Source organism: Drosophila willistoni (genome assembly GCF_018902025.1).
Source record: "Drosophila willistoni isolate 14030-0811.24 chromosome 2R unlocalized genomic scaffold, UCI_dwil_1.1 Seg200, whole genome shotgun sequence".
NCBI classification, from domain to species: Eukaryota; Metazoa; Arthropoda; class Insecta; order Diptera; family Drosophilidae; genus Drosophila; species Drosophila willistoni.
In genome coordinates, this window is record NW_025814051.1 from 891,975 (window position 1) to 911,958 (window position 19,984).

The 19,984-nt window shown below is 34.5% G+C and overlaps 1 protein-coding gene across 2 annotated transcripts in view; it reads right to left on the reverse strand.

Moving 5' to 3' along the window:
- Positions 1-4,357: 4,357 nt before the first annotated feature.
- LOC6641760 (nitric oxide synthase) overlaps positions 4,358-19,984 on the reverse strand; it is a 41,261-nt gene continuing 25,634 nt past the window's right edge. The window contains exons 10-19 of one of the 2 annotated variants that reach the window (XR_006954286.1): positions 19,297-19,506; positions 15,548-15,692; positions 14,766-14,870; positions 14,601-14,668; positions 8,474-8,813; positions 7,199-8,341; positions 6,644-6,768; positions 5,307-5,373; positions 4,881-5,072; positions 4,358-4,467 (exon numbers count right to left, since the gene is read on the reverse strand). Coding sequence is in view for 1 of the 2 variants with exons in the window: in XM_002064618.4 (XP_002064654.1) it covers positions 4,965-5,072; positions 5,307-5,373; positions 6,644-6,768; positions 7,199-8,341; positions 8,474-8,813; positions 14,601-14,668; positions 14,766-14,870; positions 15,548-15,692; positions 19,297-19,506 (2,311 nt within the window). In the remaining variant the exon portion in view is untranslated. Of the gene's footprint in view, positions 4,468-4,566; positions 5,073-5,306; positions 5,374-6,643; positions 6,769-7,198; positions 8,342-8,473; positions 8,814-14,600; positions 14,669-14,765; positions 14,871-15,547; positions 15,693-19,296; positions 19,507-19,984 lie in introns of those variants that run through there. The other variant, XM_002064618.4, reaches the window with a different exon arrangement.

Sequence of the window (19,984 nt, forward strand, 5' to 3'; positions counted from 1 at the left end):
GTAAACTCTGCACAAATCAATATAATCTGATCAGGGGACCAAAAATGAATATTAAAAAAGTGTTCTGTTAAGTCAAGAGTTTTGTGAAAAAATTCAATATATCTGACACTGACACTGAGACAGAATGATGTATTCATTCCCTAATCCAACATGCTTTGACAAATTTTAAAAGGAGAATCGATGCAATTTCAACATTGCAGGTCTCTTTTCTTTGCTGAATAAACGTGGCTAGAGCAATTTCAATTTCATTTCATTTTTTGACTGCTATGGCGTTGGCTTTTTGCATATTTTGGGTTATTGAGAAATTAAAAATTCCATTTTTTTCGGGGCTGTTTGCCCTTGCAGTTTTTCTTTTCAATACGAATGAAAAATTGCGGGGATTTTCAAAAATATATTTCTCTGCGTCAATTTTGATGCCAGCGGCAACTGTTGCCGCTGTTGATGATGTTGTTGTTATTGTTGTTGTTATTGTTGTTGATGTTGTTGCTGTTGTTGCTGTTGTTGCTGTTGTTACTGTTGTTGCTGTTGTTGCTGTTGCTGGCTGGCTGTTGCGTCTGCTTGCTGATGACATCTAATTTTTCCCGAACTCGTTTGCTTACTCACATACGAAATTATGTCAGGAATGTTGGCCTGATGTCTGCGGTTTGGTATCACAAGAAGAGTCAGAGAAAGATACACACACACACACACACACAGAAAGAGAGGGAGAGAGAGAGAGAGAGAGAGAGAGAGAGAGAGAGAGAGAGAGAGAAAGAGAGAGAGAGAGAGATGAAGAGAGAATTAGGGATTGTAACTGATGATTAATTCATATACTCTAAAAATATGAGGTATACTCATATTAAGCTTAAGTATGTTCATAAAAAAATGAAGTCTTCCTCTTTGGAGCTGTCTAATATTTTATATTTAGTTAAAAATGTACTAGAAGCAAGGTGTTTGGGCCAAAATCGAGGGAAAATATTTCATAAAACACTAAGTAAAATGGAATTTCCCTTTGTGGTATTAGTTAAGACTCTATAACTTAGCTTTCCTCTAATGATGGGACATTGATTAATAAATTATTCTGCCGCCAAACATTAATTGATCAAAAATATCAAAGATCATAACGTTAAAAATTTTGTAAATTATGTTAAACCTAAACAAATTGAGTTTTTTTTCTAAAGTTTTATTTTTTTCATAAGGTAAACTTCGGTGCCATATGGGAACACAATATTCAAAAATATCAATTGCAAAGTGAATTATTTTTTAACTGAAGTTGAGCAAATTGCTATTTCATATTACGAAGGATCAAAAATAAGTTCTGGTTGTTGTTTATATAGTTTTTATGTGATTAAAATCCCCACAAGGCACGTTCGTTCATCAGGAAAGGAAACTTGTAAGAGTATAGAAATAGCGGTGCAAGAGAAATAATTCCGTCTGTTTTTAAACTTCAGTAGAGGAAAAAAGCCGGTTAGTCACATTTTTTGTATATACATATGTACATATTTGTTTGTTTCTGATTTGTGGGTTGTAAGACGCGTGCCAAAGTTGAATTGATTTTGTGTTATGTTTTGGTGTTGTTCAAGTTCATAGACTTATAAAACTGCATTCCAGTTAAGGTTCGGGCTTAACCCTTTTTTAGCTGATTCATCTTGACCACAAAATTGATCATCAGTTTATGTGATCAGGCGATTGCAATGCCAACAAAACAAAAAAGTAATTACACAGAAAAAAAAAAACCCAAAAGATTTCTTTTTATGGCGATTTCTGCAAAAACTGTAAAATTCTTTAACAGCAAATTTAAGTTTAAAGCACTAAACCAGAGTGAAAGAAAGGGGGAAAAATCCAGTTAATGTATCGGTCAGCATGTCTTTCACTTGCTAACCATGTCATTAGCACCGATTTCAGTTTCAGAGAATCGAAGAACAGCAAATTATCCACATTGAAGATATTGCAGCCACGCGACGATAAAAATTTCAACAGAATATGCTAAAAATTAAAAATGTTTTAAACTCTTGATTGTTTTTTATTAACAATTTTGGCGAGACAGCGATATATGAGTTCACTTTTTTTTTTTGTAACGAAAAGGTCAGTGATTTTGTGCATAGAAATCAAATGATGAAAACGCAAATTGCTTAATAGGTGAAATATGAGAGCATGGCGAGACATAAATGTCTCTTGAATAAGATTTAAAATTAACCAAGTATTACATGGGTGTAGTCAAAATGTTGTGTTTATTGCTGGGGTCAACGATCGATGAGGCAGAGACAATTAGAGCGAAGATTCGAAAAAAGAGCAATGTAAACTCACTTGCTGTGGTCAAGGATTGGTAGTAGTCTGTCTTCTCAAAATATCTTTTAAACAGTTTTCTATAAGTCTAAACATAAGTCTGCATGTTGATACTTTTCTAAGTCTTTACTTAAGATAAAAGCCAAATGGTTAACCAGTTTAGAACAGTCTCTCTACCCAGCCTCAAACATTTTGATCATTTTGATTCCGATTGCCGATAGTTCAACAAAGGGTATCCATGTCCTTCATGCATTTTGATGTTCATTCAATGTTTCAGTTTCCTGTCTGCCGATGACACATGCCAGAACATAAATTATGAGAGCGGTTACAGTAGAACCTAAAATATATACCTACATACACGAGGGCATTGATATGGACCAAAATGTCAATCAGAAGTCAAACCGCGACTACTCAATAAAATTGCAATTTCCGCTAAAAAAAAAAAAATACCTCTAAAGAGGGAAAAAGTTAATAACCAGAATCAAAAATAGATATTCGTACAGACAAACAGATGGCAAAGGAAAGCAAAGCAAAAGCAACTAACTGAAGCCAAGCGAACGTCAAATTCAATTTCAGCATTGAAATCGGATATGGCCAAAGAGCGAACGTTGGGGCTATGGCTCAGTTTAGCGGTGAGCCCAGCGCCCCCTTCGATTGGGGGAAAGGAGATTGTTTAGAATTTCGCGTAAGGTACAAATCTGTTAACGCTTTGAAACCGCAGACGACACAGCCACCGGAATGTGCCACAAACGAGACTTAACTCTACAGTTTGCACAGTGGTCAAAGTGGAATATCTTCTTTGTTTAAACTTTGCCAATCAAATGTAAAAGAAATACCGATCAAAGCGAATTTAAGTCAGATCTAAAAAACCGTTCTATTCCTTGATTCTTCTTAAAACAAGCTCATACTTAAACTTTTTTAGGTACCGTTGATTCATTTTCGTTTCGTATTGCTTGTTAACTTAACTTTAGTTACTTTCTACATAATACCTATATATATTATATAATTTTGGAAGTCTGATTTTGGTTTATCAAAAACTGAAAAAAAATTTTAGAAACACTGAATGATATTTCATATTCTCGTTATCTTATGGACATAAATTAACCAGGGATAGATGCGTACTAACGTACATTATTATATAATTTTTGATTATACTTTTAAAACTTTTTTGGGATAATAACATTTTTGCAATTTCCAACGTCAATTAACCTAAATATTTAAAAATTTTGAAATCAATTAAATTGGTTTTTAAAGAAACTTTTCTTCTTGATGCTAAATAACTCTTCAGGATTTTTCACATAATTTGAGAGTCTAGTCTTAAAATTCCAAAATGCTTTGCGATCATTTCTCGTAAGTCGAGCTATATCAATTTTTATTCAATTATATTGACTTTGAATAAAAGTTGATTATAATTTGTACAAGTACTTTCTTATTTTCTTACCACTGTGCCTTAAGCCTTTGATATCTAAGCGTAATATAAATCAAAACTACAGAAGCTTGAAGAATAAAAAAAAAAAAGAAAATACAGTGCGGAAGGTAAAGTGATATGATTTAGGGTTTTTTACTTCGACATTGGCCGTGTTTATATATATATACGCAAGGTATTATTAAACAATTTCCATGGAATAGAACAAAAAGCGGAAAAGCTCTGTACAAAGTGGATTTTTTTTTATATTCTTGTATAAATATATATATATAAATTGCATTTTCTGCACAATTTACCAAGCTCAATCAGTTGGCCAATTGGAATTTGCATTCAAATTAAGCCGCTTAGCAGTTTACTTGCCAACATTGATTTTGGCCTTCAGTTACTTACCAAGCTGGAAAATTGAATTACAATTGGCTGAAGATTGAAAAAAAAGGAAACCAACTGCTGATTGACATTTTAATTTGATTTATTTTGAAATATATTTAAACATTTAGATCTTTAAATTTTGATTTCATTCTTTTGTACAGTTATGTAGAGTAGTTTAAACAAATTGTAATAATTATTATTCAAATGTATATTTGTATATATGTATCTCGAATATATTGTATTCATTTTTTTTGTTTTTTTTATAATAAACCAAGCCATTAAGATGCAATTGCTTTTGAAATATATTTTTTGTATGTTCAACTGAAATAACAATTTGATTAGTTAACTATTTTAGGCCCATTTCCCTGTTTAAATATACATTAATAAATGTGATATGCAACAAAAACCTAGAACGGTGGGAAATTGGAAAAAAGAAACGAAAGAAAAATAAAAATAAAGAAAAATTTGTTAAACAATAACAAATAACAATGTGTATATGTAAAGAGTGTAATGTTTAGGGTTATATAAATTAAAAGTGAGCTAAAATACGTAAAGATAAGTATTTTTGGAGGCAGGAGTATTTAAAATAGATCAAATAACTACCCAAAAAAGCATAATCTTTGATTTACAGAGACGTTCAGAAGAGTTATCTGAAGTTATTGTTTCCCGAACAACATAATTTAATGTTTCAAGGAAAGCCAACTTCACACTTGGCCATCAAAATCACTTTAATGTATTTTAAATCACTTTTAAAACGGAACACCTCAAAGCGAGTTACCCATTGAATAGGCTTAATCCACAAAAACTTATGCAATATTACCAAAAAGAGTGTTGGAATAAAATATATATTTGTTCATTAAAAAGGTCTTCATCAAATGTGGTTGTATGTGGTCTTCTTCATCTTTTACGGCTGCGATGCCATGCGTATTCTGGCTGTGGCTCTGGATTTGGTGTGTATTTCCGCTGTTCGCAATGTGATGCCGAATATATCCTCATGATAGCGATTCTCATCCTAAAAAGACGACAACAAAGAATATGGTCACAACAATGTACATTTTTTCTTTCTTGCTTTTGTGGCAATCTGTCAACAAATGCTACATAGAGATATACAGCAACATCAGGGCAACAAATATTTATGCATTCACTTAAAATACTCATACGCTCTGTGTGCCAAGGATGAAAGCGAGTTAAACGCCTCACTTGTTTGGCCCTAAGCAAGTAAACAAGCATGCAGAAGGATACTTACGCGTAATGTTAGCAAAAATGTCTCAACTTCCGCTTCAGTTTTCTGCTCCTTGCCAGCAATGCACTTTCTGTGAAGAAACGAAAAGGAAAGAATAAAAATATAAAAAAGCGGGAAAGATGTTGAAGAAAAAAATTGTTGAGAAAGTGGTAAAAGGAAAAGGTAAACTTGGGAGTCAAGTAAATAAAATATGACAGCAATTTTTCACTTGTGCGGCTTCTGGTTAACCCTAAAATATTTAAGTTTTATTTTTCTTTTCTTCATAATAAATTTCTAGTATCTATTTAAATTCAAATTTTATAAAATTGATTTTATCATGGCAAACCATTGGAACAAAATTATTTCTATTGCTTCTAATGGCATAAACATTATATTCCTCGTATGTTGCTGGTTAAGGTGGTTAAATTACGCTTGGTGGGAAGTTGAAATAATTGGAACTTCGAATTACTTTTTTCAGACCTACAACTTAAAGCATTATCATTACTTTCTTGTTATAATTAAAAAAGTAGCGTAGGCATTGAGAAAAGTAATGCTAATTGATTTAAAATCAATGTTCATAAAAGTTGCTTAAGATATATTTCGTCTAAAATTTTAAACCTTTTTCTTTATTTATAAACTTGTAAAATTTTGTTAAACTTTCTATCAAAAATTAATACTAATAATATTTCGTTTGGATTTCTTTATTCTTTTAATATAAAAACCTCGTGAAACTTTTTAAAGAAATTTAACATTTTTCTTTTGTTTTCAAATGTTTTTAAATTTTGAAAAAAAAAATTCAATTCAATTCAATTAAATTATCATTACTTTTTATGCTAACGAAATAACTAACTAGCTAGTTTTGACAAGTCCAAGGAAAAGTAGTCAGGCTAGTCTATCTTTTTGATAAACCATTCAGTTTTAATTAGGTCATTAAAAATTTGAAAGAAATTCCAATTCAAAACACTTTTGTTAATTTGATTATCTGTTTACTTATCATTTTGTAAAAAGTAAAAAAAGAAAATTTAATATGACAATTCTAATTAGCTCGTTGTTTAGCATTTGCCTTTACAGGTACTTAGTTCTCTCTTTCAATTAGCCTAAGCTGCTTAAGATTAATTCGCTCTAGTTAGCCAAGTGCAAATGAAATATCAAGGACATATGCCTGTATGTACACAACCATATTTCACAATAATGCACGTAATCAAGAGCTTTTGCTAAAGGCAAAAGGAAAAAGACTGGGAAAAGTCAGAAAATCGACCACAGAGCATTAAAGAACAGAACACAATTCTACCCATGAGAGAATGACCGCCCACAGAGGCAAGCACAAAGGGGGATGGACTCCAGAGATAAGGCACACTCACCTGATGGTCTGGTACACATGCTCGGCCATTGTGACATCGCCGCAGACATAGACATGCCCCCTTTCCTGTACAATCAAATTGTACAACGAATCAAATTCCTGTTCAATCAGATCCTGTACATACGTCTGCAAAATTGAAAGGTGAGTAAAGTAGAAAGAAGTTGAGCAAAACAAGCAAATCATTTGTTAAATCTAAGGGCAGGCAAAAAGACAATGCAACGAGGTATTTGCAATACATACAATCGTGTTCAAATTGTACGTTTGCATTGTTGCTTAAGTAAATTTTTGTTTTAAAATGAAAGTTTTGTCTCTATAGTTCAACTCAATCTGAAGTGATTGGAGTCCAACTGTGGCTTAGATAAATATTTCCTTTTTAGTGAAAGTTTTGCTTAAGCTAAAATAATGTTGATTTAGTGCCTTTGAATGCCGCAAGTGGCGCCCAACGTGGGGCAAATTTAATTAAAAAGTTGTTGAACAATAAAAAATAAAAAATCTACGAACTTCATTTGAAATGAAATAAAATGGATGAGAGTTTAGCGTATCAAAGTCAACTTACCTTGGGAATATCTGGCTCACGTGATAATGCCAAAAATACTCTATCCAATATTTGCTCCTTCTGTAACTGGGCCTTCTCCTCGGCATACAGATCCACATCGCGATTGCGACAACCAAAGAAGAGCCATACCTTTGGCAACGGTGCTGCAGCATCCACTTCACGTTGAACCTGGAATTCCTGCCAGAATGATCTGAATGGAGCAATACCAGTGCCTGGTCCAATTAGAATCACTGGACGACTTTTGTCAGCGGGCAAATGGAAGCCCACCGCATTACGCACAAAGATAAAGACCTCATTGTCGCCTGTGAGACCAGCCAGATAATTGGAGCAAACTCCATAACGCTCATCACCTTGGCCATCCTCGGAGCGATATTTTACAATGGCCACCGTCAAATGGATTTCGTCGCTCACCTTTCGTGGTGATGACGAAATCGAATAGAATCGGGGCTGCAAGGGGGTTAGATGTGCCACTAGTAAAGATGCTGGGGGTCGACATGACGGGAACTCCTCGAATATATCGAGCAAATGTGGAATACGCCAATGTCGCCAATCTTCATAGGCCGATGAGTCATTTGCCAGCAACTCGAGCCTCTCCTTATCCACATTGTCATCGCAGAAGCCAGCCAATAGGGTAAGCAATTGCCTCGATGGTGGTGTCGTTAGATCGAAAAATCTTCCTAAAAGATTTCTTAAAGTATCTGCTGGTACCTTGTCATGTTGTTCCCAACACTTGAATATGCCATTCGAAGTCTGCTTCTCCTTAAGCAGTTGCAATTGCAGAACTTCGTCGGGATTCTCCACGCCCACCAAACGATCGAGTAGACCATCGACAATTTCCTTTCGATTTGCTGGAAATATGCCAACATGATCGCCGGGCTCATAGTCCAATCCAGGAGCACAGATTTCTAGTAACATTGTAGTTTTGGATCCCTCACTCAACTTGGTCAAATTGTGTGGCTGAGCCTTGATCTTGCAACAATGCACCTTCTTGTTGTGATACTTGGAGAGGGCTGTGTCCAAGCTCACCTTGCTAACCGAGGGCACTAGGCGCACAGTGTTGACGGTCAGAGATTCGTTTTGCAGAGCCAGTGAGGCATCCGAGAGACTTTCTTCCGGATCCAAGCAAAAGGTTTCACAAGCGAGCTATAGCACAAAGAAGTTAAGTAAAGTTGGAAAGTTACTATTGAAAGTTTCTTTTACTGATAGTTATCACTAATGAAATGGTTCCTTGTCTATCTACATTATGTGATATACATATATTCTTATTCAACTTACCTTGAAGACCTCCGGTGCCCATTTTCTAAATGATTGCTCTTGGCCGCACATCTCATCACCATGGGCAATCTTCAAAAGTCTCTCACCGCCCAATTCACCCAAAATATTGTCCACATATTGGCCAAAAGCACAGAAATTCGGGTATGCTGATGAGCCTAAAGCAAACACGGCAAATCGAACATTCGACAGAGGACCAAAAGTCTCATCCGTAAAGGTGTCTGATGTGGAACCACGTAGCGAATCCCATCGATCGATTTTCTTCACCTGTTGCAGAGGCAGCTTCATGAAATCCTGCCTGGAGCTGGCCTTCATAAAGGATTTGGATGATGTCACGCCCATGCTGGAATTGGGTATAATGTCTTTTTAGAGATTTGGGAGCAAAAAATAAATTCCGGAACGTATGCTTCTCATAGCGAATTGCCTGCATACATATTTTACAAAGAAATGTGCAAACAAAAGGATGAGGCGTGGTCCAAACAATGACTACACTGGAACACGGCAAAGGAGGCAATGGAATAAAGAAAAGAATATACACAAAAAAAAGAGAACAACAACTGACAGCAAAATATTTATTACGCTTGTCATTTAATGTAGCAAAGAGAGCAAAAGTAACTAAAAAAAGGAATTTGCCAAATAAAATGAGCACAAACGTAGGCGGCTATGTGGGCGGGGCCAAGGCTCAACTTGCAAGAAAATTTGCTAAAAAGAAAAAAAAACAAAAGGGAAAGAGAAAAAGAAAACAAAAAATACGTAATCATCCGCTCGTCAGCAGCTCGTCAAGCCTCTTCTTTCTCTCTCATTCAGTATGTGGGGGATTGCCTTGCAGCTAACTGCAGTCTGTGGTCCTAAAGCACCCGTTCCCCTCCTCTTCATGTTCTTTTGGCCCTCCCGTTGAGTGATGATTTCACAATGAACAGTGGCAGTTATTTTTTTCGTCCCCTTTCTTATTTTTTGTCAGACAAAAATCCGCTTTTGCAGCCGTTGTGAAAATCCCAACCCTTCACAAAGTTGCCAACTGCAGCTGGCTGTGGACCAGGAACCAAGGACCAAGGACCATGGTCCTTTTGCTGGCACTGGTCTTGATCTCCAAGACCTGTTTCAACTTGATGCGTTTAAAACTATTTGAGCTGCTGCTTCTCAGCTTGGCTTTGGGTCAAAGTTTATGGCTTTATAGTGAGTCGTAAAAACCTGTTGGTCTCTTTATATAATGAACTGCAAAGTGTTTTTGGAGGGGGTGCCCTTCGTTCTTTCCGGCTTTCTCTCTCTCTCTCATTCTATGACCCTAAGGGACACGAGTAGAGCTTACAACTTGTAAGACCGTTGTTAACAGTAAAATGTAATTGAGAATGTGAACGGCTTTCAAGCTTAAAGTGGAAAAGAAACTTCGCAAACTATGAATACTAAGAAACCTGATCAAAAAGAATGGATTAAAGTTTTAAAGAATCTAAAGCATACTTTTGTGGGGCTTTAAAATTTTAACTTTCCTTTTACTACACTATATGTACCACTGTGTGTATGCGTGTTGAAATACTTCGAGTTACCAACTCAATCTCCATTTCTCTGGTCCGTAAGCAATTCATCAAAAGGCACACAAACGTTCTGAGTACCAACATCTCAGTAGCTTTGAGTGTTGCATGTTACATGCTTCTGCTGCTTATCAACTTAATCACACGCTCTTTAGGGACTAACAACACGGACAGACAGACAAAATCAACACGCAAACAAACAGACAAAACGTATCTCATTTCACATCGAGCAGAGAGCAAGATGTGCTGGTAATGTTGCTGCAACCCAAAAGTGCAGCATGGCGTGAAAAGAGTGTTGTAATTTACAGCTTGCCACTGAGAGCCAGGTGCCTGAGATGCACAAAACAAGCCAAACAACAACAACAACAACGAAAGTGAAAAGAAGAAAGCAGACTACGAATCCCTGAAACTGCGGCATAATTAAAATGCTGGCTGTTTTTATTTTACTTAGTACACTTGGCAAAAATTGCAAAATTATAAGAGTAATCAAGAAATGTTTAGCAAGAATTTAAGTTTGAGAATATAACAGTAAACTTAATAGTCAAAAATCGACTAAACTATATACTCAATAGATTAAGATTTGAAGTCCTGATCTTTTCATTGGACCCTCCATGAAAATATTTTCTGGATACATCCGTGAAGAAGGTTAAAAAAAAGCCCGTAGAAGTTGAATGAAGCACTTTAATTTATTTATTTAATACAAACATTTCTCTCCACTCTTTAAACGCTAAAATTTGTATCTTACAATTAGTTTGCTTACAAAATGTTTGTATTTTTGTCTATAAAATTTTAAATAGCCTTTTAATTTTATAAATATTCAAAATTTCCGAAAATGTATCTATTGAAAATACAATTTCTTCTTGTGCATGCATATCTCTGAATCATATCATAAATTTTCCAAGCTACCTAAAAGCATGCTATGCTTTTTTTGTACACACAATATTTTTCTATCCCTGCTGCACTTGACTCAAGTGGCCCCTCGCCAAATAGCTTGTAATTATTTAGCAGCACTTGAAAAGTAATTTAAGAAGAAAATTTTACAGTTGAAGTGTTTTTTCATATAGAAAATTTGTAAAACAGTTTGCAGTTCAAGTGTTTGGCTTTGGCTCATTATGCTAAGTAAGGTAATTGTGAGTTGATATATAAGAGTAGCATCTGTCACATAAAAATGATTATAAAAAGACGATAATAAAAGCAATGAGAATGATGTTGATGATGTTAATGTTGCCGAAGATAGGGCAAGAGAAGCTAAGTGCCTCCTTGGGTTGCAGTTTCAGTTTGCAGTCAGCAGTCAGCAGGATGCGGATGCCACTAGGACACAGTCACCTGTCGTCCTCACCGTGCTAGTCATCGTCATCGTCTACGAGACACTTCAAAGCACACTTACAGGCGTTGATGGCATAATAGACTGCAATTAAGTGAGTCACTTGAGCTGACAAATACACAAGGACATAAAAAGCAGGACAAGGCTAAAAGATTGTGCACTTTCTGTGTAAAAATCTTTAATGTTTATTTAATGATTTGTTTTTTAGCTCACTCCACTTGAAAACATGAAGATAATCTGACAATTATATCAACCAATGAGGCTCATGAGTTTAATTTAAAAATTTTGCTAAAAACCACACATTGTTGCAGTTTCCTAAATTTAATATGCACATTTCTCCTTGACTCGCAACTATTTGCGAAAACTATTAGACAACTATAAAAGTTTCGATTTCAGCTTTTTCCGAGCTTAGACAGCCAACGATAGACATTCGATGAAAAGTTTCCAAAAACTTTTTCCTAACTTGTTGGCTTTAAAATAGAATCAATTGAAGCAAACAATTAACAGCAAAGCAATTTCCAAAAGCGACAAAATGCCTGGAGACAACAACAGCAGCACACAAGTCACAAGTCACATGGCAGAAGGCATTCGAGCAGAAAAGCAGCCGAAATAAAAAGCATCCGCTAGTCAACGACACATACACACACAAGGAAGGCAAATGGCAAACAGCTAACATGATGATACTAAGCCCAATGCTAAAGCTCTCATGCTTAAATTTCACATACGCCATGTGGGTCAAGCCAAGGAATATTTAAGACAGACCATTGAAGAGTGTTTAAGATTCGTTTGAGGTAAATCTTAAACTAGCAAAGAATATGCTTAATATTAAAGGCAACAATTTTTAATATATATATAAGAATAACTCCTTTAAATTAAAGCCGCCAAAAAAAAAGATTGATGAATATACATTACATTTTTCTAAGTAAGCTCGACTAAGACACTACTACACTGATTTATTCAAATGAGATATAAAGGCTCATGTACTAAATTTGCTTTTGCAGCAAATTTCAAGTTTTTCTTTAATTTTTGAATGAAACAAATGATTTGTTTAAATATTTGGAAAGTCATTTCAAGCAATAAAAGAGTATTTAATTGTTTTGCTTTACCTTCAATTACAAAAACTACTAACAATAGTTTTGCTGATAAAGCATTTGAACAATACTTTTCAAGTCTAATTGAAAAGCAAATAATTTTGCAGGAATTCCTTTACAACTTTTTCTTTGTTTCTAAATATTTTTAAATCTCTCTAAGCCATTTACAAAATTGATTCTACATATCTATTGCACGGTTTTTTTTTACATATTTATGTCTCAAAGATTTTCATCTTGAGTGGGTCGTATAGAGGAAAAATAGTAATTTCTTTACATACGTTTAAAGCATTCCTTTACAGACGTCAACGAAAGAAATTAAAACTCATTTTTTTCAAATTTTTCAATGTTGGTGCTATTTAAAAACTCCAATTTGTAATAATAATCTATTTATTACTGCATGAGAAAATATAGATGAATATATAGATAAAAATATACAGAAATAGTCGAATTACATAATGACAGAGTCATTTATTTTTAAACTTTAAAGATTGATTTCTTTTTTGACTAAAACTTTCTCCATTTCCTTGTTTTGACATTTGAGGAATACTTTAGAATTTTCACAAAAAAAAAAAAAGAAACACAAATTTGTTGAAGTATTTAAAATTATCGGCCATCATAGTTCCTTTCTATCGCATTGTTTGCTTTGTAAGCATTTAAGAAGGAAAACAATTTGTTATATTTTAATAATGATTAATATCAAAACCATAGAGTTCAGTCCACAGAGGAGGACACAAATACTTATTGTGGTAAATTCCATTAAATTGGAGTATACATATATATATCAAAACCATTTAAGGATCATTAATATCATTGAAGACCATAACTAATTACTGGGCTAATAAACGCCTCGCTATTTACCAAATATTTCCTTAGCTACGCATTTATTCAATTTAAGCCAAAAACCAAAGAAACTTCATTTGTATTATACACGCCGTGGAATGTTGAGAGCTTATAAAGGCAATAATAAATCAAATTAATTGGTTTTTATATACAAAAATGAGAAGCAAACAACCATCTCTCCTCTTGCTTGTACAAGAACAAATTGATAAACAAGCAACAATTATGCTTCGTAACGAAATGTTCTTATTAATTTTCATACGTTTAAAACATTCCTTTACAGACAAAGGCAAGAGCAGTGGCTGCCGCAGGACATTTTTTATCCTGCCATGCTGACGCTTATCATATTTTATTGAATTGGCCCCTGTCGAAGGATGTTGGCTGCCTGACTGCCGGCTGCTGTGTCTTTCATATGAATTTTCAATTTCATTGTCAACAGGCATTTTGTTCGCTTAGTCTCTCATGCGTTTAGGTATAAATTTAGTGTTGTAGCTGTGTGCGTGTCTGTGTATGTGTGTGCGTGCGTATGTATGTGTGTATGCTCTAAGTTGTCAAAGTTGTCAAACGGAAATCCCCTTTACATCATAAAAAACGCAAGCGTACAATGGGTTTTGTCTGTATGTGTGTGTTTCGAAGGGAAACTCTGAGGAAATATCGAAATAACAAAATTATTGTTATTGTTTGAGGCATGAGGTGGTGGGGGTAGAAAGGCAAGGAAATTGCGCGGATTTGTCTGTTCTCTCAAGCGGCACGCACTTAAGTGCATGTCCTTTGTCTTTCTCTCTCACTCACTCATCCAATCTCCATCCAATCCTCTTCTCCTTTCCAACGCTGTGTCGACAATTTTAAAGCTCTTGGCACGCACATGTGATAGAAGCCATGAGCCAGGAGGATAACAACAACCGGCAGCCAATTAATAATACAAAAACACAAAAATTTCAACCTTACCATGTGTCAGCAAAAATATTTGGTGACCTCCTTCGAAAACAATGATACAAAAAAGCGACCCCGACAAATACTTAAAAGGGTTAAACAGTGAAACCAAAATGGAACATTGACATCAAGTCCTACACTTGTTAGTGTCTACTGTTTATGAGCTGAAGAAGTTTTAATTAATCAAATTTTTATTAACCTCTCTGCGATGGCAACCCCAAAAAGTATGCTGCACAAATGGTTACCGAGGCTATTTGCATATGCTAAACGCACAGGCAGAAAAAACCCAACAACAAAAAAAGCTCGCTTAAAAAGCAATTTAGTTCACCTACATTTTTCTATATATATTAAGCAATATATTTGGAGTATTTGAATATATATGAAATTTATGCAATAAATTGGAAATTAAAACTCACCTAGAATCCTGTAAGCCATGCTCTCCCGATTCCTGTACACGCATGGCATACAAATCCTGTGAGAAGAGCTAATAACATATATATAAAAACACACATTAATATCTCATTAAGAGGTTAATAGTCGTACATTAATTAATTAGTTCACAGCTATCTGATGATACTTACTTCGCCATTCTCAGGTGGATCGCCATTGCCAAAAGTGGAGGCCACAACAATTAGCAATGCCTCATGCTCAATTGACGATATATCGTAGTCAGACATGCAATATATCTAAATGAATAAACAATTTAGTACCTACTTTCGAAATAATCATTACACTACTTCACTCCACTTCTCTTATGCTTATGCTTAGTGTTTTCCTTTTTGCCTAGCTCAACAAAAACCAACACTTTTGTGGTCATTAGAGAAAACATTGGATCCTTATACAACAACTAGGAACACACGCACATTTATTGGTGAGAGGAATTAGGTTGAAAAGGATTTATGAACTACATAGGTAGTTTGTCGCAGCTGTTTGCAGCTTCGTTATCTATTTTAACAGGCAATGAGCAGCTGCTTTTTATACCACACTAAGCCTTACGAGTTTGTTTTTTTTTTCTTTTTGTAAAAGGCAAATTTTTGAAAAGGACATTTTTAGCTTTATGCTAATTTCTCTAATGTGGCTTTTGTGTGACCATAAAGGCTAAGGTCGCTAAAGGTTAAAGGCGCAATCCCCAATAAAGTTTTTTTTTTTCTTTGTATATTCTATTTTTTAAGGGGTAATTTACATTTGAATTAACATAGGTTGACAACTACAACTAACATTGCAGTTTGGCCAAGACAAAAATAGATTAAATACTCAACATAAAAAAAAAATGATTTAAATCATTAACTAAAATGTAACTAACACAATTCAATTACAATTTGATCAATTTCAAACTTAGCTTTATACAATCCTCTTTACTTACCTGAGCATTGAATGCATGTCCTAGCAGCTCACACAATTGCTTAGCATATTGCTCCGATTTGCCAGTCTCTGTGGCATATAATACAGTGGCCTTGATGCGTTTTGACAAGGCTCTTCCGAATAATTTCGATGTAAATTTCACAGCCCTAGAAAATCGAACGAGAAAGTGAGAAAGAAGAATGATTTAATGTGAGAGCAAGATAAATGCATCACAGTCGTAGTCGTCGTTGCTTGTATGTAAGTGATACTTAAAGGGTTGAGTTTTTCCCCCATCCTCCATGCATATTCAATAAGGCAACAGACACACTCGTTTATAGTACACAGCACTTAAAGGCATAGTCAGCAAAGTCAGTAGGAGCAAAAGCTGTCTCAAAGGCAGCATCATTACATTTATAAGCCTTTATGTTGGGCGTGGACCTGATTGACATGCCATATAATTGGAAAATTGTCTGCAACTACAACAAAACACATAAAGACGCCTAGAAAATTCGAAGACGAAGACGAGGACCATGTTCACATCGTCCACACATGGCCTGTCAATAATCAAATGGCTGCAGCAACCATTTTTATGGCAAAACATCAGGCAAGCTGCCTCATTTTCACTCAAAATAGAACTCATAAAATTTTATGCATATAGTGCAAGGAAGAACGACTTGAAATTAAATGAGTCTCTAAGAGAGTTGAGTGAAAAACATGAATCTGATGTATACCCTAACTTAAATATAAATAGATTGTTTCTCCAACCATTTAAATAAACAAGATCTTGTCTTATTCAGTTGAATGTATATTTAAAAGAGGAGAAACGAAATGATAAATTATAAAAACTTTTATATACCTTTCTTTTAAACCAATGGGATATTTAATCAAAATGTTAAATTACTAATTGGAGTTAAGGATTTATAACTACAACATTCTCAATCTATATAGATAGTCGAGAAAAGCAAACTATTTCAACTTCTTAAAAAACTTATTTCACCTAAGAAATAGCACAGGTATAGATTTAAGATTGATTTGTATATATATTGATGTTGCATTTAAAGCTATGTGAAACTAATGGATACGAATATATCAGAGGGTATTAAATGGAAAACAAATGTGTTCCATCATGTGGGGCGGAGTCGAACGTTTGTTGCTTCATTCCCAGACATCTTCGTTTACAACTTTTCTTTTCTTTTGCAATGATTTTACTTCTTTTTTTCTCTACGTTTCGTTTTTCTTTCAGTTTTCCTTGCTATTGTATTTCATTTGGTGCCTCGCTGTTGTTCTGCCGTCTGTTCCTGACATGAAACTACTTTAGTATCACCCTCTTTGCCTCTCCCTCGCCCCCTCGCTGTCTGGCTGATGGGCGGAATGGGCATTGGTGATGTTTGATAATGCCTCTATATATAGGCAGTTTAACTGTAATTCAATATATGTCCCGACTGCCACTTCATCTTCACATTTCGTTTCGTTTGCCAGCATAATAAATATAATTTCATTTTCATAAAGTTGTCGATGTCAGCAATGATTTAATTCCATTTTCATCATTCTCATCATCATCTTCAACATCATCGTCATCAGTGTAGCAAGAAAAATGGCAGAGGAATGCGCGTGTTGAAACAATTAAACTTAATTATGTCGCTTCACTCTGTCATTCCTATACAGTAACATATATGTTTAACATCAAAGTGTGTCTGTGTGTATGTGTGTTTGTGTGTGAGTGTGTGTGTGTGTGTGCACGCATTGATAAAAAGTTATTCTCGCGGAAGTGCTCGATTTAATGGAAAACTTGTACGATTTTAAGTCAATTGTTAATTGACAACTTTTTTAATGAATTTTCCCATTTTTGCAGATTTTGCAATTGTTGTGTGAATCTTGCCACTTGTTACTTGTCGAAAGTGCATAAAGGATGTTGTTGTCCTACGAGTCGAGGGTTTGAGGGGAGTCTAGCCAATTGCAGTAAATGAAAATTAATTAGCCTGCGAAAATGCTCATCGTTCAGCCAACTTCATTACTGTCCACACAACACAATTAACGATTTAAAGTGCGGTCATTAAATAATTATTATCATTTCACGTTTCATTTAACTGAGTAAATTGCCCCTGCACACAGGTAGACAGTCCACTTTTTTCTTCTTTCCAGATTTATCGTTTTTGTTTGTTTATGAAATTGATTTTATTTGTTCCGCATTAACCGCAAATGCTTTATTGATCATTGATTAAGCAATGAAAGGAATTGTAAATAAAAATGGCAAATATGTTACTTTATTTCCGCAGCAAAAAAAAAAAAGGAAAATACCTTATTGCAAAATTTTAATGTAAAAATTAAGCATATGTGAATGATTCTTTTGATAATAAGTTTTATATACATTGAAGTGATTGTCAGTGACTCTGCAGTTACATAAAGAGATAGTTTCTGATTTCTATAAATGTTAGAATTTTATTCCGAATTTAATGTGATTTACTTTTATTATTTAAGATAAAGTTTATATGAACATGAGGAAAAAGTATTAAACTTTATTACCTAGTTTAAGAAACAACCATATAAATTGATGGAACAAAACAAATTCCAAGTCAAAGCTTTGCTTAAAAAACTCCTGTTTAGTGATTTTCCAGTCGACTATACTGATATTAGTTATCCAGTGAATGTCGAATCAGTTTAACTCATTTGTATGTTTTTATTTTAAGTCGAGTCTCAAACAAGGATTTTAACACATTCTGCACCACGTTGCTTTTAAAACAATAATACTGAACTACTGAACACCGTGTATTTAAATCTGCAATCTACCTGAATCGAATCACCATAGCATAGAGTTTCCATAAGAAGGATAAAAAAAAAAGCAAAACCTGATCCACTTAGACGTGTGTATGTCATTATACAGATGATCTCCACATTTAAGAGCCACTTAGATATTCAATTTAATTACAAATCTTTAATTTATCGAATTATCAATTACTATTCGTGTTTACAATATATACATAAAATGTCAATAATATCTTTAATTACTTTCATTTGATTTATTTCATCTCATTAATTTTCATTTCATTATTAATATTAATAATTAATAATTTATTCCCTAATCTCTTTAGAATCTAAAAATCTAGAACCTAAGTTGAATACACATTTTTGATTTAAAAATTTAATGTAATTTAATAGCAACTCCTGAAATTAAATTTCATTTTAACTCCCTTTCTTATTTCTTTGACCATCTGTTCTTTATATTGTCAACTTGCATTTGATCTTTAATATCCCTTCCAAAATATTTTCATTTACAATTTTCTCTTCATAAACATTTCACTTTTGATGTAACAATTTGCATAAAAATTTCATCAAGTGAGCATATGCCAGCTAGTCTAGCTCCATTCGCCTTGTCTTAAGCTGGTTAAAGGGGGCAAATAACGTTTAAAATAACAATAAAAAAAAGAAACAAACATGATGCAATGTATCAAATTTTCCAAGCGAGTTGACGAGCGAAACCCAGGAAACAACAGAGAAGCCAAAGAAGCAACAGAAACAGCAGCGCCAATAAACCACAATCCATGTAATCTACTTAAAAGCTAATCCCTGCTGATGCTGTCGTGTGACACGCCAAACACAACCACACACAGATAGGTACACACACACATATACAGACATACAATTACACGGCAAAGGGGATATAAGGATATTATCATCAGCAACGGTAAAAAGGTCGCAATGCCATTGGAGGAGGCTGGTTGAATGTTTGGTTGGTTCGTTGGTTGGTTGGTTGGTTGATAGCTAAGTACTTACCTAGCGATTTGTTTAAAATTGAATTTACGTCTTGGCTTTTTGCCTTTGCTCTCGCCGCGTCCTTTCTTCCAAATGTGCGTACGCCAAGCTGGATCCTGGTATTCAAACGAAGGCTTCAAATAATACAAAGCCATTTCCTGATGGAATACGGGCGTAATAGAGCCAGAAAGCGGTGGCACAATCCATATCCAATCCGCTGGGCATCCATTTCTAGAAATAGAGAAGAAGAGAGAGAGCCAAGTGTAAGGGGTAAATGAATACTAATTGTAATGGTTTGCCGTTTTGCCGCTGTGGCATTGTTTTTTGCTCACTATATTGCCTGTAATTGACAAGAAGCAAAGGTAAGGGATCCCTACCTCGTCCTTGTGCTTCTGTATCTGTATCTTTGCTGATACAAATACATTTTCCCTTTTTCAGACAAATGCAAATTAGCCGTAAGTAATTGAAATATGGCCCACGTATTTTGTTATTTTAAGTGTCTGCTCAAATGGTTATGGCCATTATTGGACTTAATTTTCGTGGGGAGACCATAAAATGGAACGCTTAGCAGTTAAGTCTTTTGATTTACAATATGAATATAGAATGTCTACTTTAAATTAGGCACAAAATTAGCCAAAAAAAGGAGTAGATGAAGCAAAAGATATTTATATCTCTTTTACTTAAATTAGAAATAAGCTAAAAATGGTTT